General features: G+C 49.1%; 10 protein-coding genes across 10 annotated transcripts; 5 read left to right on the forward strand and 5 right to left on the reverse strand.

Annotated features, from left to right (window-relative positions):
* Nucleotides 1-3,935: 3,935 nt before the first annotated feature.
* N7458_007778 (CFEM domain-containing protein) lies at nucleotides 3,936-4,683 on the forward strand (the record flags this gene model as incomplete). The annotated part of the gene is made up of 3 exons (XM_056911160.1): nucleotides 3,936-4,019; nucleotides 4,108-4,237; nucleotides 4,301-4,683. The coding sequence occupies 3 exons, from the start codon at nucleotides 3,936-3,938 to the stop codon at nucleotides 4,681-4,683; spliced, it is 597 nt and encodes a 198-aa protein (XP_056763986.1).
* Nucleotides 4,684-4,864: 181 nt separating this feature from the next.
* On the reverse strand, nucleotides 4,865-5,656 carry N7458_007779 (uncharacterized protein; the record flags this gene model as incomplete). The annotated part of the gene is made up of 3 exons (XM_056911161.1): nucleotides 4,865-4,942; nucleotides 5,028-5,450; nucleotides 5,519-5,656. 3 exons carry the CDS (start codon nucleotides 5,654-5,656, stop codon nucleotides 4,865-4,867), a joined length of 639 nt encoding a protein of 212 aa, XP_056763987.1.
* A 272-nt stretch (nucleotides 5,657-5,928) lies between these two features.
* Nucleotides 5,929-7,421, forward strand: cdc43 (protein geranylgeranyltransferase type I subunit CDC43; the record flags this gene model as incomplete). Its single annotated transcript, XM_056911162.1, has 4 exons — nucleotides 5,929-6,637; nucleotides 6,750-7,075; nucleotides 7,126-7,234; nucleotides 7,288-7,421. The coding sequence occupies 4 exons, from the start codon at nucleotides 5,929-5,931 to the stop codon at nucleotides 7,419-7,421; spliced, it is 1,278 nt and encodes a 425-aa protein (XP_056763988.1).
* Nucleotides 7,422-7,571: 150 nt separating this feature from the next.
* On the reverse strand, nucleotides 7,572-8,315 carry N7458_007781 (uncharacterized protein; the record flags this gene model as incomplete). The annotated part of the gene is made up of 1 exon (XM_056911163.1): nucleotides 7,572-8,315. One exon carries the CDS (start codon nucleotides 8,313-8,315, stop codon nucleotides 7,572-7,574), a length of 744 nt encoding a protein of 247 aa, XP_056763989.1.
* Nucleotides 8,316-9,265: 950 nt separating this feature from the next.
* On the forward strand, nucleotides 9,266-11,440 carry N7458_007782 (uncharacterized protein; the record flags this gene model as incomplete). Its single annotated transcript, XM_056911164.1, has 5 exons — nucleotides 9,266-9,285; nucleotides 9,383-9,606; nucleotides 9,653-9,974; nucleotides 10,026-10,528; nucleotides 10,584-11,440. 5 exons carry the CDS (start codon nucleotides 9,266-9,268, stop codon nucleotides 11,438-11,440), a joined length of 1,926 nt encoding a protein of 641 aa, XP_056763990.1.
* A 128-nt stretch (nucleotides 11,441-11,568) lies between these two features.
* Nucleotides 11,569-13,476, reverse strand: N7458_007783 (flavin-containing monooxygenase; the record flags this gene model as incomplete). The annotated part of the gene is made up of 2 exons (XM_056911165.1): nucleotides 11,569-13,239; nucleotides 13,309-13,476. 2 exons carry the CDS (start codon nucleotides 13,474-13,476, stop codon nucleotides 11,569-11,571), a joined length of 1,839 nt encoding a protein of 612 aa, XP_056763991.1.
* Nucleotides 13,477-14,253: 777 nt separating this feature from the next.
* Nucleotides 14,254-15,164, reverse strand: N7458_007784 (histidine phosphatase family protein; the record flags this gene model as incomplete). Its single annotated transcript, XM_056911166.1, has 4 exons — nucleotides 14,254-14,423; nucleotides 14,486-14,645; nucleotides 14,725-15,048; nucleotides 15,111-15,164. 4 exons carry the CDS (start codon nucleotides 15,162-15,164, stop codon nucleotides 14,254-14,256), a joined length of 708 nt encoding a protein of 235 aa, XP_056763992.1.
* A 628-nt stretch (nucleotides 15,165-15,792) lies between these two features.
* N7458_007785 (SDR family NAD(P)-dependent oxidoreductase) lies at nucleotides 15,793-16,763 on the forward strand (the record flags this gene model as incomplete). The annotated part of the gene is made up of 4 exons (XM_056911167.1): nucleotides 15,793-16,076; nucleotides 16,132-16,361; nucleotides 16,417-16,518; nucleotides 16,570-16,763. 4 exons carry the CDS (start codon nucleotides 15,793-15,795, stop codon nucleotides 16,761-16,763), a joined length of 810 nt encoding a protein of 269 aa, XP_056763993.1.
* A 2,607-nt stretch (nucleotides 16,764-19,370) lies between these two features.
* N7458_007786 (non-specific serine/threonine protein kinase) lies at nucleotides 19,371-22,331 on the forward strand (the record flags this gene model as incomplete). The annotated part of the gene is made up of 4 exons (XM_056911168.1): nucleotides 19,371-19,411; nucleotides 19,507-19,624; nucleotides 19,692-19,839; nucleotides 19,912-22,331. The coding sequence occupies 4 exons, from the start codon at nucleotides 19,371-19,373 to the stop codon at nucleotides 22,329-22,331; spliced, it is 2,727 nt and encodes a 908-aa protein (XP_056763994.1).
* A 756-nt stretch (nucleotides 22,332-23,087) lies between these two features.
* On the reverse strand, nucleotides 23,088-25,031 carry N7458_007787 (putative l-fucose permease; the record flags this gene model as incomplete). Its single annotated transcript, XM_056911169.1, has 8 exons — nucleotides 23,088-23,309; nucleotides 23,370-23,575; nucleotides 23,635-23,719; nucleotides 23,773-23,864; nucleotides 23,955-24,299; nucleotides 24,408-24,625; nucleotides 24,727-24,827; nucleotides 24,897-25,031. 8 exons carry the CDS (start codon nucleotides 25,029-25,031, stop codon nucleotides 23,088-23,090), a joined length of 1,404 nt encoding a protein of 467 aa, XP_056763995.1.
* Between the last annotated feature and the right edge of the window lie 296 nt (nucleotides 25,032-25,327).

Consider the following 25,327-nt stretch of genomic DNA (forward strand, 5'->3'; position numbering starts at 1 on the left):
TAATCCGCTGTGTTCATACGGAGAGATGCAAATGCCACAACTCTTCAAGGAATCGTAACTACATCAACACAGTCTACAGATTCTATGACAATGACATACCCTAAGTAAGGAGACAATATACAGGAACAGTGTGATATAATTCAATGACCAAATTTTAGTTCCGACTCAAAACGCGCGTTCTCGTCTCTACTCTATATTCTCAATTCCTCGAAAATGCTTTCGGCCCCAACGTGGCAAGAGTGCTATGTTGATGCTAACACGATGGGGCCCCAAGCAGTCCAGCGGTGCAATTTCTCTGCTACCATTATACGGCCCAACCCTTGGTGTAGATTGTGGGACTCACCAAGGCAATTCCTTGCAGAAAAAGTGGGTAAGCTCCTTCCGCCATTTGCGAAATTCACGTATGATCGCCTCCTCTTCACTAGAAGCTATTAGCTAGAGACGAGTAAACGAAGCTTGCTCGCTTTGTTTTGCGACAGCCTCACGAATCTCTTGAAGACGTGGTGCCAACCAATATAGACCCTCTAGCTGGACGCGCCATATCTCTAGATTCTTCAAGGCTGGGAACCGCACATGATTAACCACATCACACAGAGAAATGATCGGAAAGCCGGGTATCCCGAAGTAGAGAACAAAATTCTCGATGTGTGGAGTTTTTTTCACAGGCCTTCTGAATCAGGGCCAGGAGGGGGAGTCTCATGACAGGCCCTGAAATTGATTCAACTTTTATAACCAGCCTGCGCAATTTTGGCATCCAATCCATCATCTCGCCAATCATGGAGCTTTCATTTGGTTGTATGCTGCCGGTGTTGGTAATTATGCTAAAAGTCAGCATTTTGTACAGTTCTCGGTTGTTTTTGGCATCTCAAAGGGATGTTCTTTAGACTGACCTGAAGGGGGTTTGGTATAGCCGCAATAGAGACCTCCTGTTCTCTTGCTGACCCATGGAAACTTCGATCTCTTCAAACTGGAAATCAACGATGAGACGCCAAAATCGGCGACAAACAAGTGATAACTTCTTATGTCTTTCGAAGGAGGTCCTGGATATACCAGGTGAGGGAATATCTATGATATGTAGGAGAATCCCGATGGCAAGTCTTGCAGAAAGGTTGGGTCTGGAGTAGGGACATTGAAGGCCATAGACTTGTTTAAGGACAATCCTGATCGACTAACTCAACTGTAAATTAGCACTGACAAAGGCGAAACGAGGGTGATAATAGTGCCGGTCCTCTTTCCTAAACAAAAGAAGGAGCAAGTCTTCACATTGAGTAACTAATATTAAACACTCTTTTCGAGGTACTTGAGTCCACGAAGTCTTTGGTTGTGGATTGTGCTCTAATATGCCAAAGCTATAACTATCCTCTTATTGTCAGTGACAGTCAGAACAATGTGTTGATTCATTGCCACAAGTTACAGAATCTGCCTCTCTGTATTACACGGGTTATTTATTCCTACAGTACTTGTCTCCAGCATTCATTGGATGAGACTCTCATGCTGCACCAGAATCCCAGCTACTGGTCGCTACTAGATGGCCGTCGACCTCGAATGTCTGGCTAGTCCTATGCTCGGGCAGCATAGCAGGATCTAGCAAATGGGAACCATGAGAGCAAAAATCAACATGCCTTACGGTGGCTCGCCCGGGTAATCTGTCGGAAGGAACAGTCCAGGGAGAGTTGACGGTGTCTCAAAGAAAAGTAACCACGAGGAACTCCGACGCAAGTGCGGGTTTCAAAAGTGTTCTCGGGATGGCCCGAACCAAGGATGGGACGCATCCGAGGAGGAAGAACAGCCAACTATGTCTGTTGTTCACTTATAACGAAGAACAAAGTGTATCTACTTCTATATGTTGTTTTAAAAACATAAGCCGGTAAATCATCCGAACCTTAATTCACAGACACTACTGTACCAGAAAGTATAAGAAGCAGACCTCATCGAGTTGTCCTGCAACGTGGTTCCATAGGTTTGAAAAGCCGATAAATTCTTTCATTGCTTTTCCACTCCAAGTTGAGCCTACGATAGACCAGGAGATTTTATCGAGCCCCTCAAGAAAGACGATGACATATTCAGAGCTTGATGCATACCCGGATGGGCCCTTGCTCTGATCTCGAAATCAACATATGATCTGCCATCGTATCACGACTACATAGAGATATCTTCCTGACTACTCTTGACTGCCCTCCCCTAGAACTAGCATCACGCCAAGAAGCCCCAGGACACCCAAGCTCAATCACACCCTTATCAATCTAGTTTCGAGATATCGCTTTCAAGAAGCTGGTTCTGGCATAGAGCCCCACCCGGCGTCACCAAGCCAATACACGAACTAGTCAAGGCCGGCGATACTGTTACCACTCATAAGCCTAGACGAGCCGAGTAGGGAGGAGTTTTCAAAGCCCTGTCGAAAATCCAACACCGACGTGGGAAAGATCAAGCGAGGAAAAGGATTCCTTCACGAGCAGCCCTAAAACTATGATGCCAGGATACGAGAGATCCGAGCGTTCAGGCACTAATGCTTGTGTGTTTATCTACAAATACCAAACACGGAATCTAGATACTGAGGATGTAGTAAGACCAAGAACACCAAAATCAAAACCTAGAGGGGTCTATGATTGGAGTGACTCGATCTCGTCAGAGTCCCCGATAGAGAGCAGAAGCGAGATTGAACAATGATGCTTTGAATTGGAAATTCCAGTAGAATTGCTGCTTTTTGTTTTTCTCGGGGCTTTCTGGCCAATACTAGCTTTACGTCACCTGTCATGACGCCGTTCGCTCACACTACGGTGTGCGTTTTATTTCGGAACTAAGCTTGTCTAAAAGGGTAATTCTTCATCCCGGTATCTTCTTAGAGGTTGATTTCCAGGAATAGCCTCTCGTATAACATGCACGTAGATGCGTTTTCATCACTGAGTCTTTTGCAATCTTCTTGTAAACTCGTGGAGGGTTCCGGATCGACCTAGATAGTCCGGTTTACGCCGGATAGATGTATAAAACGCTAGCCCCTGAATTCCGAGTCTGAGGTAATACAACGTAGTGAGACTTTGCACCCAAGTACAATATGTCCCGGGAGCAGTTTCCTTTGATGGGATTTCTTGCGACGATAAGAATCTACGTATGGCCCAACCGCATCAATCCACGCAGCTCATCGATATTGTATTGGGAATCAGCCTGGGGGAATAAAGGAACGGCGAGATGATCATGTATCTCACCGACGAATATCTTATTAACAGTGACGTTATCCTTACGTTGGATGCTATGGCCTGTGCTTATCGTCTGATATAGGGGCAGTTCAAAAGGCCTACATCTCGAGGGACTGTCCAGCCTGATTTGATCAACCTGCTTTCCGTTAAGATGTTTCTAAAATGTTCTTACATCGCGTTGCGCGGTTGGCCGGGCTTCATCTCTTGGGTTTTGTTATGGTTTCGATGTAGAGACAGCACTGTAGTTGTTGAGAATATCAGGGCGTAGAAGCATCAGGTTCGAACATGTTCTTTCGCCATGGCCAGTGCGAATGGAGGTAAGGTCCATCTGGCTGTGTCGATAAGTTGGAGAACGTGTGTTAAAGCCACGGCAATTTCAATCCCGCAGCCACGCCCGCAGATGTAATACCGGATTACCGTACATCCAGCGGGGGCACAAACACTATTACAAGGGCCCAAGCCACTGGTTCACAGCGCCCAATACAGTCAATGTATTGTAGTTGCAAGAGCGGCAACGACGCGGTATATCCAGAGAAGGCGTCGATTGGATCTGCAAGCCCCCTGGACGAGACCAAACCCCAAATTCGACCAGCTGGAGCCTACAGAGTTACTTAAAAAGGCGGGGAGAGCAAGTCGCTCCTTCTCTTCTCAACCATCCCCTGTCAGCTTCGTCAATTCAAAAAAGTCTTGTATTCCCCCCAATTCCTTCAAACCCCCCGACCATAAATAAACACAGTCAGCATGAAGTTCACTCAGTTCACTCTGGCTGCCGCCCTGCTGGCTACCGTCTCTGCCCAGGGTCTGGACGCTCTGCCCGACTGCTCGGTATGTTTCTTTCTCCCATTGTCTACGTTTCGTGGCCAATCGCCACCTCAGAAATAGGTCAAGGACTGACAATTCAATGATGACATAGAAAACTTGCGCTACTAGCTCGATCCCCGCCAGCTGCGGTCTCAATGTCGAGTGCATTTGCGCAGACAAGTCGTTCCTGAGCAACATTGCCTGCTGTGTGGCTGGCAAGTGCTCCCAGGCCGACCAGGAGAGTATGTGATCCTCTAATCATGAATGGCCTGAGTATTCACTGACCAATGCTTTCTTTTTTGCAGCTACTCTCCAGGTCGCCAAGGGCATCTGCTCTCGCGGCGGCGTGACCGATCTGCCTAGCACTATATCTTGCTCCTCCACCTCGGGGTCTTCAACTGGAACCAGCACCGCTTCTGGCACTACGACCAGTAGCACCAACGGGACTAACACTGCCTCCGAGACCACTCTGTCTGGCTCTGCCACTGCCACCACGACCAGTGCTTCCTCTTCTGGCTCGGCGTCCTCTTCTGGCTCGGCTTCCTCTTCTGGCTCGGCCTCCTCAGCCGCTTCCTCATCGGCTGCCTCTCCGGCTGCGACCACCGGCGCCGCTGTTCTCGGCCAGCACATGGACTCCTCCCTGATGGCTGCCGCTGGTGCTGCCGCCGCCTTTGCCATCCTCGTCTAGGCGTGCAATGGCCTAGTATGAACTGACGGGTGAGGGAATGAGATGGAATGATTTGTCAATGCTTTCGCGATCGTTATGCCTTGATAGGCTAGTCTATATGTAATAATATTGACATACTTAGTACATGGAATGAACACAATTTCTCTAATGGTACACTTTTCGATGGGCGCGGGCTTCGGGTCTATTTGGACTCCTCGCGAGCATCCTCCAGGAGCTTGGACAATCGTTGCTGGCGTTCCTCACGGCATGTCACAAACACCTGTAAATCATAAATTAGCCAACCAAGGTCTCCCTCCACAAGACAAGAGCGAGCGATCATTCGCTTGAAGAGGGAATCAACGTACCCAGAACCAGACCATCATTTCCATAAACGCATACGTGAAGACTACACGGCTCTTCAACTGCTCCAATCCCGAAGGAGCCATCTTGGAGGTATACGACGACAACAGGTAGCTCCCGCGGGCCTGGTAGATGAAGAAAGAAATACCGCCGTACAGGGCGAACCGCAGGGCGGAAATGCTGACCCACACGTTCCAGTACATTGTCAGAGACCGTGTGATATACTCGGGGAGCTTGGCTAGCGCCTGGAGGTCCTCGGCCGGCAGGTTTGAGTTTCGCAGGGGTCGAATATACGGCAGGGCCTCGTCGAGGGCTTCGTGGAAGGGGAGGCTGGAGAGGAGGATCATGTCGACTAAGGCAGCGGCAAAGAGCAGGACAGAACAGAAGACGAAAGCTGATTGTGCGGGACTCGTAGCGACGGGGAAGTCCTGCAAAAACGTTAGTTTTGGGATTGATTGGGGAGAGCAGTGGTACAGCTGTTGGGCCATGCGCGTACAATCTTCAAGGCCTCGCCCATCATAAACACCAGGTCGGAGTCGGTGATATAGTTGGGGTTCTTGACTAGATACCCGGCAATGATAATCAGGAGTACGGCATGTGCCTGAATGAGTGTTTTGGACGAAACGAGAGCCATCTTCGCGGTTGAGAGTGCTGTGGGAAGGTTGGTGATGGGGAAAAACTGGCCTTGGAAGATGGCGCTGGTCCGAGTGTCCCGCGAGCCCAAAAAGCATGTGGGGAAACGCAAGCTGTTGCTTGTTGCTCCGATCAAGAAACCCCACCACGACAAGTCGCAGGTGTCGCCGCGACGAATCACGCCCAGTCGCGAATAAATCGCATGGACTAATCGCTAGCCTCGCCCTTATTGTCAGTTAATACTGCAGATTCAACTGTCAAAACCCGGTCGCCATGGCGGCGCCCATCTTCAACACCGAGCGCCATGTCAAATATTATCTCCGCTGTCTCAAGACCTTCCTCCCCTCGGCCTATATCTCCAATGACTCCAATCGCATGCTTCTCGCCTACCTGACACTCGGCGGTCTCGACGTTCTCGGTGTTCTACAAAGCAAAACCACCCCGGAGGAGAGACAAGGGTATATCGACTGGCTATACCATTGCCAAGTGCCGTCGGGAGGCTTCCGCGGGTTTTCAGGCACAGACTTTGGCGATGCACGGCGGACACCACATAACGAGGCTTGGGACCCGGCAAATGTCCCGGCGACATTCTTTGCGCTGGTGAACTTGCTCATTCTGGGAGATGACTTGACAAGGGTGAAGCGGAGAGAATGCTTGGAGTGGCTTCCGAAGCTACAGCGAGAAGACGGGAGTTTTGGAGAAGTCTTGGGTCCCAATGGGACTGTTGAAGGGGATCAAGATCTACGATACTGCTGCTGCGCTTCCGGGATACGCTACATCCTACGAGGCCAATCTGGAAAGGGCGTTGAAGATATACCGGATATCAACGTGTCTAAATTAACCTCATTCATCGAGGCTTGTCAGGTACAAATTCTCCGTGAATTGTTCTATCCTTCTGACCTTCTGAGCCCGACTGATCGCTTTTCCTTCGAGCAGAGCTACGACGGCGGAATGGGCGAGTCGCCTTTTCGCGAATCGCACAGTTCGTGTACCACCCTTCCCCTTTGCGCGCCACTTTCCTGACCCAGCGAGCTAGGTGGTCATACATATTGTGCAGTTGGATCTCTGCACTTTCTGCGTCAGGGAACAGATAGAACCCCGTCTGACCAGCTGCTGTCTCCGGGGTCGAAGGGGGTTTGAGGCCCTGGTGGGCTGGCTGGCATCGCGGCAGACGGACAAATTACTCGGCGAGGAAGATGGGGAGGAAGAGAAGGGCGAGTCGGATAATGGTGATGAAGAGGAGCCCACGGCCGCTGAGGTAGAGGTAGGAACAGGGACCGCGTCGGTAGACGACTTGGTTCGTGGACTGTCGAATATGACGCCGTTGTCAGGCGAGACGATATCGTGCGCTGGGTTCAATGGGCGATGCAACAAACTGGCAGATACCTGCTACTCCTTCTGGAATGGCGCGGCACTCATGGTATGTCTTCCGATCACCATTGACTAACACCTTGCTCATGAAGTGCATAGATGCTGAATCGATATTGTGTGATTGATGACGCACGAAATCGGCAATATCTTTTAGAAAAGACACAGCACCTGGTCGGTGGCTTCGGAAAGGGCGTTGGAGATCCTCCCGGTAAGGTGAAATGCTTCCTAGAGCGGCAATTCAATACTGATCAAATTGTCCAGATCTTCTTCATTCTTATTTCGGCATGGTCTCACTTGCGTTCCAAGGCGAGGCCGGACTTGCTCGGGTTGATCCTGCTTTGGTTGCGACCGAGCGGACTGTTGAGCACTTGAAATCGCTGTCGTGGTGGTCATAACTCGGATCATTCCCGGAGCTGTTCACTCATGGAAGCAGTGACATGGAATTACGTCATAAGATCTTCCTGGCATGAACGAACCTTAATTGTATATGGAGCTGGTACATATCTAAATACAAAGACTTTGACCACTAATCGAGGCGATTCTCTTCAATCCCATAGTCCTAGACGTTGATAGTCCCAAAACTGCTCTACGGCATGCCAGCCTGAGTATGATGTGATCTCATGATAGAGCAACGGGAGCCGCCCAATGGAGCAATCCGCTACTCCCCGATAGTCTTCAGTCGAAAGAACAACCGGAGGTGGGCGCTGCCAAAACCTATCAACAACTTTCAAAATCACCATGTTTATCAAGAAGCGATCATGGTCTTTCTGGTCCTCAAAATGCGGAACATTTGCCAGCGTCGATACTGCAGCTTCGTCGAGAACTAAACAGGCCATATACCGTGCGCGAGACCACAAATCAAACGTCTCCTTACCCTCAAATTCCTTAGAGGACGTGACATCTCGAATTTTGGCACGACAGAGCGCCTGGAACTCCGCACGGATTCGATCATGCGTTGCTCCCTCGAGAGCAGCCTGGTCCTCGACCAGATCAAGCTTAAATCGACGAAAAGCCTCCTCGGCGTAGGGGGGACACGTCCAATATGGTAGCTTGCGCTGCAGGACACCGATCAACGTCTCCATTGCTTGGGGTATATTCGCAGAGACTTCTTCCGAGTAGCTCGTGAGGAAAACGTAAAATCCCCAAGTCGGATCTCGCTCCAGAAACACCTTCCCGTCATATGAGAGTATATTCTCCTTGCTCTCTACCACTTTGAGGAGGTCGCGAGTCGGGTTGTCCCTCGTTAGATCCTTGGAATTGGGGCTCTGTTGGGGATATAATGTTTCCATAGTAACCTCGGTATCGATTTCTTTGAGTGGTCGTGCAGACTTCTGGATATCTGCTGCGGCTCCGGGTCCAAAAAGATCGCCCAGTGAAAGCCCGTTCGTGCGGTACTGGACGAGTGGTAAGAGTTGGATCCAGAGGAGTGACTGGTCGCCGGACTATTGGTCTTCCTCGGCCACTCATGGTGATTGAATGAGTTTTGGCTTGAAATTGACTTTGAATGTTGTCTGATTTCATGAAGATAAAGCCAGGTCCCGTGCCAAGGGTTGCCTAGCTCGGCTAACGCGGTTGAGACGAGCTATCTGGCACTCAGTTCTCCCTTGGACAGGAGGAGTGTGATTCGATTGAGATTTAACCCTGATTTCATCCACTCTTAGCTCTTAGTGATGTAAAACGCGAAACACTAGTTAGTTAATGAATTACATTGCAATGGCCTTTATCCCTCTGACTTATCTCACGGGGATATTTAGTATGGGTGAGCCATATGGCCCTGGTCGCCAATATTTTTGGGTTTACCGGGCCGCTACTGTATCAACTGCGGCAATCATTATGGGCCTGTTGGTGCTGGATGGTAGAGTTTCTGCATTGGCAACTTTCCGTAGCAGGCCGTGGAAGGCGTTGAAAGGGGTCTTCAGTTGATGCAAGAGCAGAAACCCCGTGAAACTAGATCATTGGGTCGACATATTTTATCCGTTTTTACTATAGAAATGCCAACGAATATGAATTGTTTTGTAGTACTTGAACCAAATCTGGAATATCTTCTTTAAACCTCAAGCCGCGGGTACTACCCAAGGACTACCAAAATCGTAATCGAACCGAGTCAATTATCACGTGATTCTCGGTAACTCTTCCACTTTTGTCACAAACTATCACCTCCAGACGTCTCTCGGCGGCCTTTGAAATACCAAGTTTTCTCTAGTAGAGCTCTCAACTTCGAGAATCCCCGCTGGGAGGCATGCGCTCTTACTCCGGCTGGTATGTGCACGGTTCTCCTCACTGTATCCCGCCCTTGTTCTGCCAATATCTGCGTTCAATATAAACAGCATGACTCATGACTCACGACTTCTTATAGCTTGACGTGCAAACGGAGGAAGTTGAAATGTGACGAGTCTAAACCAGCATGCCGCAAATGTATCAAAGCATCCCGAGACTGTTCTTATGGAGAACAGTCTATTTTCCGTAGCCAGGAGATTACCTCGACGCCCAATCGCATACGGAAAGGTACTACCGATCAGGGAAGACAGCAGGCCAATAGGTCTAGAGAGGACGCTACCTGGGTAGAACTTCCAGCTGAACGTACGTTTTAACTTCGAATCCAATTTTACATACTTATATCAAATAGTCACGTTTGTTCAGGTGGGAGATCCCTGGGACAATGAAAGCTCAAGCGTCATTGAGGCAGCGGGTGCAACTGTGGATGAAGAAAATGTCACAGACGGGACGATAGAGGCCAGCGAAGAAAATGAGATTCATGAATCTCAATCAGTACCACACGATGTTCCTGTTGCAACCCCTTCCTTTCACCATACACCGACTACCGACCATCGCACACCGCGAGCACTCGATTCCCAAATTTATCGCACCAATCAATCGGAGTCCGATCCATTAGAAAAAGTTCTCGCCTCATACCTTTTGCGACATTTCAAGCAAGGCCCAGGCCAGTGGTGTGTATCAATGGCATTCTAGAAATTGAATTGGTGCTAACGATGCCCAAGGATGGATCTTTTCGATACGACGTCTTACTTTTCTTCCAAAATCCCTGTCATCGCGACATCAAAGGATTTATTGAAATCGGCCGTATGTGCTCTCTCTGCAAAGCATCTGCGACATGTCTGTCGAGTTATGAGCCTGGCCGGTGCGGACCCCGGGTCTGTTCCCAGATTTATTGGCCTCCCTTTCTCAACCGAAGAATTGTGGCGATATCACTCTGCAAGATATTACGACCAAGCTCTTGGCCATCTCAAAATTGCTGTCAGCTCAGAGTCATATTCGCATAATCTACCGGGAAAAGAAGAAATGCTCGCTGCAGTCGCTATTCTCTGCGCATTTGAGTTGATGGACGCTCCTGGAAGTGCATGGAGAGCTCATCTCAGCGCTTTACCACTCTTCAATGATAGAGCTAATTCTGCACCTGGTCATTCTTCAATCATCATTCCTCAGACAGCCGTAAAAGGTCCAATATTCTGGAGCCTGGCGAGGCAAGACTTGTTATGTGCCTGTGAGTTTCAAAGTGATTTTCTCAGCAGGATAGATCTCCTGACCCGAAGACCCAGTCATAAGCGAAACTCCAACTCGATTAGACTTGAAAGACATGCGTCTCTGGCAAAACGCAGGCTTGGCCACTGACGAAAATGGAGAGCTGTTACCCTACAGCCCATCAGATGTCATGCAAAGCCAAAATTCTTCTGGACTTGAAGAGGACATGAGAAGCAATGAACTCGCATGGATTCTCGGTAAAATTGCAAACCACCTAACTGCAGGGGACGCTTTGGTTCCGGGTAATAACGCGTTACCACGCCATCAGCGGTCTCTTATCGGGTTGAGTCAAGAGCATCTCCTGGAAAGATGGAATATGTTGATGACTGATCTTGAGAGATGGCATGACTCTCTTCCCGCATGCTTCACTCCGACTGCTCGGACGCGAAGAATAGGTAGCGCAGCTTCTGGTTTTGAGCTGAGTTTTGATGCCTTCGAACAAATCTGGTTCGACTTGCCACTTTGTGCAGCAACAATGCAAAGCTATCATCAAGCGAAAATATTGTTATTAGCAAACGAGCCACAGGAATCAACAGCTATTCGTTCAACTGTATCAGCGCGCTTGAGATCCTACCGGCATGCCCTCCGGGAAGTCGTTCATCATGCCCGGGAAGTATGTGGTATCAGTCTTGCCAACTCGACCGATTCATTGAGGGTCCATTCTGTACAAGCCTTGTTTGTCGCTGGGCAGGTTTTCCAGGAGCGTTGCGAGCAGGAAGCGGTTCTGGAATTACTTTCTGGAATTGAAAGGGATCTTGGATGGACTACTCGATATCATGTGGCCAAGTTGAAGGATGAATGGGCAAGAGGAAGAGAAGGCAACCACGTTGACCGTGAGGAGCAGGGTCATGACTCCAACTGGTTCATTTCCTAGTACTGCTTCCAGCTACATGACCTAGTCATCGGTACAAAAAAACCCTCGTTCAAAACCCAATGCCACAGATGAGAATCTAAGGCGATCTTCATTCGCACCGTATGAAAAAGAGCATTGAAGTCTAAAGTTCATCTAGTCCACGGAAGGAATCCCGAAACTTGTTGTTGCAAGATAGTAAGTGTCGATGACAGTTTAAAGCTCTCCGCAGAGGATAGCCTGAGTAATGCTCCCAAGAGCATGATGCTCGCGGTGGCAACCCCAAGTGGGTATCGAGGAACAACTGTAACCTCCCGAAGAGATCCCTTGGGAGACTTCTTGTACAGAAAATCCGTCCATGGAATGAAGATACTGCGAAGGTGAAATTTGAATTGCCAATCGGGAAACATGATGGTGTTTCGTCCGGTGCTAGGGTCAATAAACCATGAAGTACAGCCAGTGGCCCATACCAACTGCTTTGCTTTGTGGTCGGTCACAGCGACGTCTTTCCGCTCTGCCACGGGAGTAACAACAACAGATTCAGGGTATTCGGTGACGAATAGCGAAGGCAGCATTGAGCGATTGAGCCCATCCAATATCGGTCGAATAACTCGGATGATGAAATTTACCTGGCATTCTGTGGTATAGAGCACAGAGAGATGTCCGGAAAGTGTATTTGGTCCCATCAAAATGAAGAAGTTCGGGAAACCCGACAGACAAGTGCCGAAGTAAGCTTCTGGGGAGCCACCCGCAAATTCAAGCCACTGAAAACTAATTAGCCTGAACTTTCCTTCTACTTGTTGATACTGACTTACGTGATCAGCGATGTTTTGTCCATTTTGCCCTCGGATCTCAATTGGGGAAAAAGGCTTCTGGGTCTCAAATCCATTAGCGAGGACTATTGCGTCGGCATCGATTTTTCGACCAGACTTTGTCATGATTCCACTCTCGGTAATATGATCGATCGGATCATCGTAGATGAGTTCAACGTTTTTACGATGTAAGCAGGCAAGATAGTCCGTGTCCATCACTCTGCGCTTACAGCCAATGATGGTGTTTGGTACTAAGAAGTCGCGATACTTGGTGGGAGAATTCTTCTGAATGTACTCAGTTGTAGTAGCTGTCCAGTCATTCCGCATATTCTGGCCATTTTTCATGTGAAAGCCAGCAAAGTCTTTCTCTTGCGTGAGAAAGAGATATGTTCTGTAGAGGCGTTGAGCGCCGGGCACCCAGCACATCAGGAACTGAAAGGCTCCGGAGTATTCAGGGTTGGGTCGGTAGGATAACCAGTGAGCCTGGCGGGAAAATTGCGTGATTTTCTTGACTTGGTTTTCACCAGCGCTCATAACTGGCACGAATTGCGTGGCACTACAGCCATTGCCTAATAACAATAAGTAAGCGTCAATTGCCCATTTGAATAATTGGGTCTGAGGGGATCCCTCACCAACACAGATGACTTCTTTGTCTTTATAGTCGAAGCCGTGGTCCCACTGTGCTGAGTGGAATAGACGACCCTTAAAGTTCTCTGCCCCTGGGATATCACACCTCTTTGGAGTCGAAAGGACGCCAATGGCGGAGACGAGAATCCTGCAGCGCTTATGTATTTGGTGTTTTGTTCTCTGGTCTTCAATGACCACTTTCCAGCTCGCCGTCTCGGGGTCGTACTCAGCCAAGACAACAGCGGAGTGAAATCTCACATGAGGACGAATATCATACTGGCTGACAACAGATTCAAAATACCGATGAATCTCAGGCTGCAACGCGAATTTGCGTGACCAGTAAGGATTTGGCGCAAAAGAGTAAGAATAAAAGTGCGATGGGACCTGAGTGTGCGTTTAGCACGTCAGAAAACAATGCCGTCCTCGGATGGTCATTTGATAGAGGATACTAACATCACACCCGCAACCTGGATACGAGTTCGCGAACCATGTTCCACCAACGTCGGATGTCTTCTCAATGATTTCAAAGTTCCTTGTCCCAAAGTTGCGTACAAGCTGAACGGCCATGCCTAGGCCAGATGGGCCTGCTCCAATAATCAGAACATCGGTATCGATAGACATTGTGTGGAGGCGAGTCTTGAAAATGCGGATGTTTGAAATGATGAGAGAATATAAGGGTAGGAGCAAGCCAAATTTATAAACACGGCTTTAATTGAGCTCAATCTTGAAGATACAGAGTGCGACTTTTACCAAGACTTGAGTCGGCGCTATGCCGTTGTCGATCTATGTGTTTCCCCCTATATGGAAAATAAGCCGAGAAATGTTATGAGTAGGTATGAATACGCGGGGTCCCTGGACACATTTCCAGATCAAATTTCTGGAGTATGTACAACATCTCGTCACTGTAGCCACAACGTCCATGCTTAGGATTCCTCGATCTGGTATCGAACCCGACTATCCCGAGGCGAACCTGATTTGTGATGTCACTTTGTTGAATAGAAATCTTCATCTTGAGATCCCAACTTCCTCCCGCTTCTATCATCCATTATAGGCAAAGCATGCCAGATCAACAATTGCTGTTCGGAAGGTAATGAAAATCGCATTAATTAGGAAGTTGTGCCGAAAAAACTGTTGCGTAGCCAAACCAATTACTGGAAACTGGCTACAATGGCCACGAGAATTTTGATAGGTATAAGATTCCCTGAAGTTACAGGATTCTTCACTAAACCTCACTCATTCGCTTGGTCTTGCCATCCTTGATTACAACGGATAATGTCATAGGTAGAAAACTACAGGGCCTCCATGTTGCTCGACATATTCCCATTTCTCTATAGTCAGCATCTATCATATAACTACGTCTTTCTTTCTATGTTTGGTGTTCTACATCTGTTCTTCACATCATAACGCTTTTTCCACTTCTTCGATCTCATGGATCAAGTGAGCATCAAGGCCAGCTGGTCTGGCTTGTTTTTCCAACGTGCTACCACATTCCCTAAGATGCGACTCCTTTTCGTTAGAGTCGTCCGTAAACTCCAATTTCCGGTACTCGCAATTCAAATAGCCAGTGCCTATGGAAGGATCAGAGTCAGCCGAATTCAAATGCGAATCAATCAATCGAGGAGGAAAGTACCTTTGCCTTTTACGTAGCCCGTCCAATCCTCAGTGAAGTAATGCAAGAAACCTCCGTGAGTCACGAGCGCGATATGCTTCTCCGGGCGGTTGTAAATCCAGTTACGCATCTCAGCAGCCCGTTGATGAACGGCCGGCAAGGTTGACGCATAAATTCCTTTCTATGAGAGTCAGTTAGCACCTACATATTTGAACTACAGAGCCCATAAAACTTACCTTCGAGTTCTACGATTCATCAACCAACGTCGTATCCAAATTGGAAGCATCCCATAGAGGGGCAGCGTTGGCAATTAGCTTCGGGGCCTCTGAAATAGTGACCTCGGCGTCATGGCCAATGTCACACGCCAAACTGCTGATCTCCTGTGCTTTGGGAACCAAAACAATGGGTATTTGTCGTTTTTCCAATTCAGGTGCGAATGTATAGGCCGCAGTCTGGATAGTACGTCGGAGAGGAGACGAAAGGATAACTTCAATGTCTTGTAGAAACGAAAATTTCTCCTGGAGTTCTCTACACTGAGCTTTTCCAATCTCCGTTAGCAATGCGTCCCGCAGATGGTGAGAGTCCTGTGAGATGTGTTAACAGCGTGGGCATTGACTGGGTGGGATGAATGGTGGGGTAATTGTACATTGACATTGTGTTCGCCCTGTGCATGGCGAATGACATAGAGGATCGGAGGCATTTTGGAAGGAAGAAAAGATATAGTTCGGTTTGATGATTGCAGCGGTTGCGCCAGAGATTGATTAATAAATCAGGATATTTGTGATTTCGACTTTCACCTGACCTGTGGAGTTGGAAAAGTCTGTAAGATGCTGCTGTAGAAACGTGGCTTTCGGTTGAAATCCTTAATGAATCTATCTTGGGACTGAGGCCGGTGGATGTTGGTGCAAGCGGCGAGCTTGTCGGGTGCGAGACCAATCTCGGCTCGGCTTCTCTTTGCGATCTTAGCCTAGTTCCTGAAGAGGATATTTCCGATTTTTGCAGCTCGGCTCAACTTCCAGCTTTGTCGGTCCCCATATGTCTCCACCTTTTGCCCCTCAATCTCATTACCTTCACCCAAATCGATAACATATTTACGAGCAGTGAAGGCAAGCGGAGTGGCTTCTCTACGGATGTTTACCAAATTAGTAACAGTTTTCTCTACCACTAAAGCATATTTAGCGTTGGTCTACAATTTCTATTTAAGGTAAGCAACGTGGACAGTATGAAATACTATTCAAAACTAAAGAGAAACAATCCCATCCCCCTCTCTTCCCCAGTCGGATTTCCAAACACGTTCATTCTGATCGTGAACAACTCCTACAAGCAACATGGCGAGATCATTTCGTTTGCAGGATAAAGTCGCCATTGTGACCGGTGCTTCTTCCGGTCTAGGTCGAGCTATCTCTATTCGTTACGCCCAAGAGGGCGCCAAGGTAGTGTGTGCCGATTTGACACCAACAGCACGCTCCCAAGAGGAAGCTGGAATCACAACGCATGACTTCATTGTCCAAGAGATTGGGCAAGCCTTCTTTGTACAAACTGACGTTGGCGATGCCACACAAATGGAAAACTTGGTCAAGGAAGCCGTCAAGGTCTATGGAAGACTTGATATGTATACACCTTCACTCCGCTGCCAATTAATCGGCTTTCTCTAACTGTGCTCTTAGCCTGGTCAATAATGCTGGAATAAGCATCGAGGCACGGTTTCCAGCTGTGCTTCATTTGACTGATGAAGCAACGTGGGACACGACGATGCGAGTGAACGTCAAGTCGGTCTTCCTTGGCTGCAAGTATGCCCTCGCACAGATGTTAGCACAGGAGCCTCATCCTTCAGGGGATCGAGGATGGATCATTAATATATCATCAATCATGAGCATGATTGCGGGACCGGAGAACCGTAAGACTTTCAGTTCATGCGAATCTTCAAACAGATCTAACCTCAAGGCTTCAAGCATCCTACTGTGCATCTAAGGGTGCTGTCAGCCAGCTCACAAGGCAAATCGCCTTGGATTATGCCCCTCATAAAATCCACTCCAATGCGCTTTGCCCTGGATGTCAGTTACGGAATCCTTTTTTACGACGATCGAGACTGACGGTTTTCGCAGATACCCAAACCGCTATCTTCAAGGAAACGACCACTAATCTCACTCCTTGGGACGATCTCAACCGCCGACACCCGTTGAAAGGTCCAGGCTTCCCTGATGATATTGCCAAAATGGCTGTTGTTTTGGCAAGCGAAGATGCAAGCTGGGTTACTGGTGTCTGCTTGCCCGTGGACGGTGGCTACACAGCCCGCTAGAGACACAATATCTCATTCTAGTCCTCGAAATAGAACTTGGACGTCAAAGCTGGCCATTTATCTTGTCTAGAACAGAGAAGGGCAGTCGGGAAGTTCGCGCCCAAGGTCGGCTTTGCTATCGAGAAGATCAGAGCCGATGCCCAACGTGCTAACAGCAAAATATGAGTTTGCCTTGCGCTCGACAGATCTGCTAGAGTAAACCCCAATCTCATAACATCTGAGCTCGGTTGCGTTTCTTAAATTGTCTATCTCGGTAGTACTTCGGCAAAGGTATTATCCAAATCCTGCCTCTCGCATTGTAGGCCAACGATGAGCAATAAGAAATGATGACCTGGAAGGCTACCCCATTCAGTCATCGACAAAGTGACCGCGTCGCCAATGTGCGCAGGAAAAGCGCGACCGCAAATCCAACAGGATTTGCCATATAGCCAAAAATCCGTCTCGTGCACTTAATGTTACTTGCTCACAGATCATAGGACTGGTGCAATTATGATAACAGCATTACATTAGACTTATGACAAAAAGCACGTTTAGATCGTAATTAGCAATGGACATGTGTGAATAGCTTTGGGGTCAATTTCCTTTGCTCGTGAAGAAGGAGCGTCTATATTTAGGAAGTCCGTCCTAGCTACAGTCTTTTTTTCAGTCCTGATACTTTCAAATCATTGGATAAGGTGGTGAGTGCCTCTATCCCCCAATTCAAGATAGATGAATTAATTATACCTTACGAACATTCTTTTACCACGAATATACCATGCCATCTTGTAAGGTCTGTCACATTGGAAGGCGTTTTCCATACAACACAAATAAGAATTTCTAATTCTATCAGGTATGAATGTTATCCAGTGTCGAGCACTAAGCTTATGAGGAGAGAGAATCATATAGAATAGAAAATGTACCAGTGAGCACCAAGGTCGCTTTTCGAGAAAAATGATAGCTGAGAAATTGGTAAAAGCCGACCTCGGGAACCTCCATTAGAGGAAGAAACAAGTAGCCCCTCTGCCGAGACTAGCTTGGCTTAGAACGGATTTAACGGGGCATAAAGAATATATATTGGCCTGGCGAGGAGACGTATTCAAATACCCGACCAATTTAAGTATCACGATACTGCCAAGGTGAACATATGCAACAATCAAATAGCTTTGTATAGGCTTTGTCATTCAAGTAGCCTCGAGTGAGAAGTTGATGCTTCTAAGAGCTGCAATGTAGTACAAATCGATCTCAAGTACTGTCCAGATCTAAGCTGTCACAACCAAGCACTACATTGGAAGTGGAGCCATACTGAAGAACAAACAGAGGAACTTCAATAGCCAAGACCAGAAAGGTCTATATTCGAGGCCTCCTAAAGTGTCCACTCTGTAGATCGAAGGAGTCTCGTTCCCTGGATAGTTAGTAGAGCACGAGAGCGTAGTCATTGAGGATGGTTTAACTGGATTATACAGTATGTTGGTGGTCTTTTCCATATGTGTCTAGCCAAGATACTCGAGGTACCACTAGGTTAGGTGTAGTAGCTACTGGGTACACCGTATGATGATGATGATGATGATGATGATGATCGCGGGATCTCGCTTCGGCCGCGCGGATGTGATTGGACCAGGTCATCAACGCGCGAGTGACCAATGAGCGCGCGTCTATAAATTGGGCGCAATGACTGAGGATGCTGAAGTCGCGGCCAAACAAGGAAACAAGGAGGGTGGTGTTGTGTGTGATACGTGGGATTCGGGGACATGGCGTGGTGGCGTACAGTAGAAGGAATAGATTGTTCTGCCTGGTGTCTATGCATTCTCCTTGTAGTTATGGATACCGGTTTTAGTCACTCGTCTATAGTTGTATACTTACGTGATTTTTTTTTTTCACCCCTGGTCAACCGATGCTAAATAAAAAATACTACTGCTTACAGTCTTTGGGGTGGATGTAAATTTTACCAAGGTCCACCACGCGACAGGAGGGAACTTGAATTGATGACATGAAACGGGGGTCAATTTGTATTCAGGGGCTCGTCCCGTGTATGATCCAATCCCTAAGAATAAACTCGGTAACAAGTGTACATAACTACTCCGTAATTGCTGTAGTTAAGGAATGTTGATGACAGAAAAAGCCGTTCGAGTCCGCAGCCGAACTCCACACGGTCCACGTTCCCGTTGACGTCTTGCGACACTCGAAACTTTGTATGCACCACCACCACCACCTCCTCCTCCATCCACATTCCAGAATCCTCCCTTCGAAAACCCACCGTCAACATATCTACACCTCGACACCTTGAACACCTCTCCCCTTCCCTTCCTCCCGACGGTATCCCTACCCTGCGCCCTCCCGACATTCCCGCCCGGAACCTGTTCCCCGACGCCCTCTCCGTGTCTGTTTGAATGGCAACACCAAGTCCGAGCAGCCCACTTCTCCACGTCTTCCAACCCGACACGCGCAGAGATCTCCGTGACCGACGGCAGTCCTGGAGATCGATCATAACACATGCCGCCCAGGACGAGAGCGGGGGTGCAAAGCCAGAAACAAAAGGAAAAGGTGCGTCGAAAGGAGATCGCGGCCCGCCATTTGGTGGCGGCCCATGACATGACCTCCTGAAGGAAGGCCCAGCGGTCTTGAGCGAACATGTGGCTAACGAAGAGTCCGGCCATTCTGGTCGCGCGTGTGTATAGCTTGCCAACTCCTACAATGAACTACTCGAGTAAGCTTCGTTCGGTCCTTCTGCCCGCCCGACACTGTGCTGACCCGCGCCTTTCTGCAGAGAGTTCTCGTCCAAGGATCTGCGGAGCGTGGGAAATTACACTCTAGGACGATTGATTGGGAAAGGGTCCTTTGGAAAAGTCTATCTTGCATCGCATAAACTCACCAATGGCTCCAAGGTACGGATTGCGCCATACGGAGGATGGCTCATACGGATTATGTTGATTGTGCTGACGGCTGGCACAGGTAGTGCTGAAATCCTCCAGCAAGGAGGACACCAATCTGGCCCGCGAGATCCATCATCATCGTCAATTCCTCCATCCTCATATCGCGCGCCTCTACGAAGTCGTCGTCACGGAGAGCCTGGTGTGGCTGGTGCTGGAATACTGTCCCGGTATGTCAATCGAAAGGCGTGATTCGAGGCGAAAGAGGAGACAATGATAGACTAATGGTGAACTGTCCTAAGGCGACGAACTTTACAACTACCTCCTGCGCCATGGTCCCCTTCCTGTCGAAAAAGTGAAACGGATATTCACCCAGCTGGCGGGCGCGGTGGCGTATGTTCATAGCAAGTCATGCGTGCATCGGGATCTCAAATTGGAAAACATTCTACTCGACAAGCATGAGAATGTCAAGCTTTGCGATTTTGGCTTCACTCGCGAATATGAAGGCAAGGCGAGCTATCTGCAAACTTTCTGCGGTACAATTTGCTACAGTGCACCGGAGATGTTGAAGGGGGAGAAATATGCGGGCGAAAAAGTCGACGTATGGAGCTTGGGTATCATTCTCTATGCGCTTCTGGCCGGCGAGCTACCTTACGATGACGATGACGACCAAGTCACCAAGAGCCGAATTCTCACAGAGGAGCCAAAATACAACGACAAGTTCCCAGACGACGCCAAGGCATTGATCAATTTGCTTCTCTCCAAACGGCCGTTGATTCGACCGAGTCTCGACGACATACTGGCTCATCCATTCCTCGCTGAGCATGCCCCCGAACAACTTGCTATCCTCAAGATTCCCCGACCCTCGCCATTCACGACACCGCTGGAGAAGACGACTTTGCAACGAATGAAGAGTGCCGGTGTCAATATCGACGAGGTTATCGAGAATGTTCTTGCGCAAAGATGTGACCCCTTGGCTGGATGGTGGGCCCTGTTGATTGAAAAGGAGCAACGTAAAGAACAGAAACGAGAGCGCAAGCGCCGAGAGCGAGAAGTCGAAGCAAAGAATCTCCGCCGACTGAGCGCCGCCAGCAGCCGGTTAGAAAAGCTCTCTTCGGCATTGGTTGAAGTCGACGAAGAAGGCCAGGTAACTTCGGGCTCATTACAGGATCGTGGGCGGCGTGATAGGCGAAGTCTACCCTCTCAGTTAGCGGTGCCAGAGCTGCCTGCTCTCCCCGAGCCATTGCCCGTCCATTCGCCTGGCACGAGCAACCCACCAGCGCCCATCGATAAAGACTCTGCAGCTGACAGGCGCTCAATCACGTCGGCGTCGACTTCAGTCCGTCGCCGCCCGGTGCCTCCTCCAAAGGACAAAAGAAGATCACGCCCAAGTATGCTGCATGTCAGTGCATCACAACCAGAGCTGACCCAGCACCATGGGATCTTCCGCCGGCGCACTTCTCGACGCCATCATCCTATCCTCAGCCAGCTCGCATCACTCAAGCACTGGTTTGTGGAGTCTGCCAAGCGGGCCAAGTCTCCAAGTGTCAAATCAAGTGGTTCGCGAAAATTCCTTTCGGAAAAGTTCAGCCCTGCGAAAAGTCAGGATTCCGGGAAGAAGACCGCGTCGCCATCTCCTGCGGGCGAGGCTCCAGCGGAGGTCGTAACTCCCACCCAAATGAAGCGCATCTCCAATGCCAGCAGCCTGGCTCCGAGCAGTGCCTCTTATCGTCAGAACAGGCACTCCTACCCACGCCAGCCTCGGCCATTGAACACTAGCCATTCCAGCAATCGCAATTCTCTCTCGCCATCTCCTATCACGCCCCGTGGCTCATATCGACGGTCGTCAGCTGGACTGCGCGGCCGCAAATCAACATCGTCCTCCGTCTCATCTATCCGCAGCATTCACCATACCCGTGCGCACTCAAAAGCGTCATCGATATCGTCCAATAGCATCGACACTGTGGCAACACCGACAGCGCGAATTTCTAGGTCTCCCCATTCGTCTATCAAGGTTCTGCCTACAACGCCTGGCTCATCTGCCCGCTTTCCAAGCAACATTCGGTTGGTGCGTGGTCCCAGTGGACCTCATAGGGAGCTGGGTGAACACGTCGGTCAGATGCCATCAGCCTTTAATGAAGCCGCTCCTGGTCCGATTCTCTACTCGCCGTCTTCAAGTCTAGTCTTTGCCCGCCGAAAGCGATCTGCCTTCAAGGGACCCATGATTCACACGTCGAATCTGATGGTGTCGGGCAGCATGATCCATTCGCCTCTCCCTGGTCAGGCTGCGGATAACGACGATGCAATTCCCGCTGCTGCACGCCCTGCTGCCCGCAAGAGCCAGATTATCGAAGAGGAAGAAGACGATGAAGGCTTTGAAGACGAGATTGAGGAAGTCGACGAATTCGACGGCCCGGGGGAAGACCTCGACACGGTTGCCACGGAAGGCGAAGTTACACCTCGAGTGTCTACTACTGTACAGGTTCTTGAGGCTGGATCTCCTATATCGGGCCGCAAGCCAGAACTTGAGCCCGCTCCGGAGCTAGAGTCCAGTCCAGCCAGGCCTCCGCGGTCATCCTCGCTGCGTTCTCCACAGTCTGAGACTGGAGTGGCGCTTGCAGATGTCGTCTCGGAGTCAATTACTCAAGATGGCGATCTCAATGCTGATCTTCCCACCGAGGCCACTAGCGAGGTGACTACGAAGCCAGTTGCTATTGAGTAATATTGCTGACGCTTTTTTCTTCCTTTTGATGCGATTTTGCCCATTTCCACCTCTCCCACGATTCTCATTTTCATTGTGTGATTTGTTAGATGATAGAGCTTCTTCTGTTACTGTTCCTATTCCCCTTCTGTTCTCGCTTGTGATTCTTCATATACCCCCATGTTTTTTTGCGATTCCATACACAGCCTGTGTACGTGTTTCTCATTGCCTGCATGCTTGATACTGATATCTGTTGACTTCCCATGGCATTGTATCAACAGTCCTAACCCATTGTTTGTGGTTGTGATTGATTCCAGCCAGTACCTTCGCTCTCGCTCCCCTTGACTCATCTTGTTTTGTTACTGACGGGTGCTTCGTGAAGCGCCTTATTCCTCTGTCGAGATTTCCTATGACCTCACTCCTCGCCGTGTTCTGAATCCCAGATACCTGTTTCCTTTTTCTGCCAGGCTTGCATTGCCTACGTTGCAACCCCCATTATAGACTACCTTTGTTCCTTCAATTCGCGTCATTGCGTGCATAATGACATAACTTCTCCTCTAATGTGATCAGCAATAAACCGAGAACACAGGACTCTAGGATTTTCTAGATATGAGTCGTACCACAATCTATCATACCCTAGCAGCAGTCATACCCTGACTATCGCATAAAATCGTAACTATCATTCTTTCTACCACAACAAGGATAGGCACATTAACTAGTAGCTAAGTTGACGCAGGCAAGCAAATTCCCCTGATAAACGTCGATATTCCCAAGCCATTACCGTTCAATATGAACCAGCCCACCCTCCTTGTCCACGGCCTCATCACCCGGCCCAAAATGGCCCTCCCCAACCTCACGAGTCGTCCCCGCAGCAGCCTCTTCATCCTTGAGATTCTGGTTCTGCAGCCCAAGCGTACTCTCGCCGACCTTGTCCACCGTGAGCTTGTACGCGGGAACAAAGTTCACCGCAACGGCATATGTCCACGCAACAACCATGAACTACAAAGTGACTTGTATCAGCTAGCGAAAATTTGGCCATGATTTCAAATCTCAGCTTACCATAGTAGGAACGATATATGCAAAGCCTGTATCATTCCTCATATCGGCAACATGGCCCAGGATAGGTGGGACAATTGCTCCACCGCATACACCTCCAACAATAAACCCGGAACCACGCTTATAATGACGGCCGAGGCCGCGGATTCCCAGTGCCACGATGGTCGGGAAGCAGACTGACTCGAAGAACAGGACCAGGTAAAGCATTGCTGTCAAAGTTAGTCAGCCGTGCCACGGTATAGTTAGTTAGTCATTAAGAGGTACGTACCAATACCAGTCTGATTCCTCTGCGTCACTGATGCAGCCAGGAATGCCACACAGCAAGACAGATAGATACCGAAGACATATCGGGCCTTGGTATACTTCATAATTCCCGAACCGAGGAATCGACCCACCGCGAACGCACCCTGTGCACCAGCAAGAAGTTTCGCTCCTTGGCACTATCAGTGCCGGGCCAGGTATCAACCGCGTAGTTGATGAAGTAACCCGCGATAGCAACTAACCGGGCTGATTAGCACCTTAACTTCATACCCGAGATATGTCCAACACATATCCCAAGGCAAATACAACGGTGGTAGATGGACATACCCTGAGCACCCGTGTACGTAAACTGCGCCAACGTAGCATGAAACAACTTCCACTGCTTCCAAAACGGCTTCTCCTGCTCATCAACATGAGTCGCCGCGACTTGGAATGCCATATCCTCATCCGTGACCTCGGGGATATTCGAGACGAAGAATACGCCCGCGAGACAGAAGACGAAAATGCCGATGGCTAGGTAGACCCATTGCACGCGCTGCAGGGCTGCGACGTCGTCGTTTGTCGTGGTGAAGAATACGTAGGAGCCTAGCACCGGTCCGACGACGGTGCCGATGGCGTTGAAGGATTGAGCGAAGTTGATTCGGATTTCGGCGTAGCGGGGTGGACCGCAGACTGGATTGATTGAGGGGATAGGTTAGCATAATACTTCCCGTTGTGGTATACCGTGATAGGAAATAGCCTGCAGCATGCGGGAGAAGAACGGGAACAGGGAACACGTACCAGTCAAGTATGGATTCGCAGCTGTCTCGAGCGAACCCAGCCCCGAGCCAATGACGAAAGTTGCGCCGCAGAAACCACCGAAGGATTGGTGCAGACCTGCTGGCCACATGCACAGGGCACCGATGCCGTACAGAGTTAGACCGAAGATGAAGACTGTTTTGTATCCATAGTGACGGAGGATCCAATTCGCGTAGCCGAGCGAGGCAAGTGGGTATGCGCTGCGAGAGTTAGTATCGCGTCTATATTGCGATCATTGCTCCTCCTTGCAGTCTGAAAATGCAATAACGAATTGTGGATGAGATAGTAGGGAATTTCGTACCCAAAGTATGCAGCTTGGAGACCCGCTGAGCGGGTGCGGTCAATGTGCAATGTATTTTGGAAGTGCTTGTTGAGAGTATCCAGGAGACCGTATGCAAAGCCCTACCAAGCAAATGAGTATAAATGCTTTTTAATAATATTCAACCTGTTTAAAAATTGGTAAATGCCTACCCATAAGAAGAATAGAATGGTGACCAGGCTGAGTGGCCACAGACTCTGGCGCAAAGTTAGAGTCGCAGCGGAAGTAGTCTTGCGATTATCGACGCGCAGACCGGAGCGGTTCTTGAGGATGTTTTTGAAGCCCATGGCGTGGGGGGTCCCGTCCTAGAACGGAAATGCTGTTGGGATACTATATTGTACCGATAGCAGTTATAGTAGCAGCTGGTGTAGTTCTCGTTACGGTAGGTAGGGTTTATAAAGACGAGCACGCAACCCAGTGATCAGAACAAAATCAGAGAGAACAAGAGAACCAACAAAAAGACCCGACTAGAGAGTTATGTTCGAGCAGAGCAGTTCCAGTGATACTTAAAAAGCTCCAAATCCCAAAATACCAAGAATCCTAATACCCGCTACACCCCCAGCAAGGGATTGCCCTGAATTCA

The sequence above is a fragment of the Penicillium daleae genome (genome assembly GCF_028827525.1).
Source record: "Penicillium daleae strain IBT 16125 chromosome Unknown utg000007l_segment0_segment0, whole genome shotgun sequence".
NCBI lineage: Eukaryota > Fungi > Ascomycota > Eurotiomycetes > Eurotiales > Aspergillaceae > Penicillium > Penicillium daleae.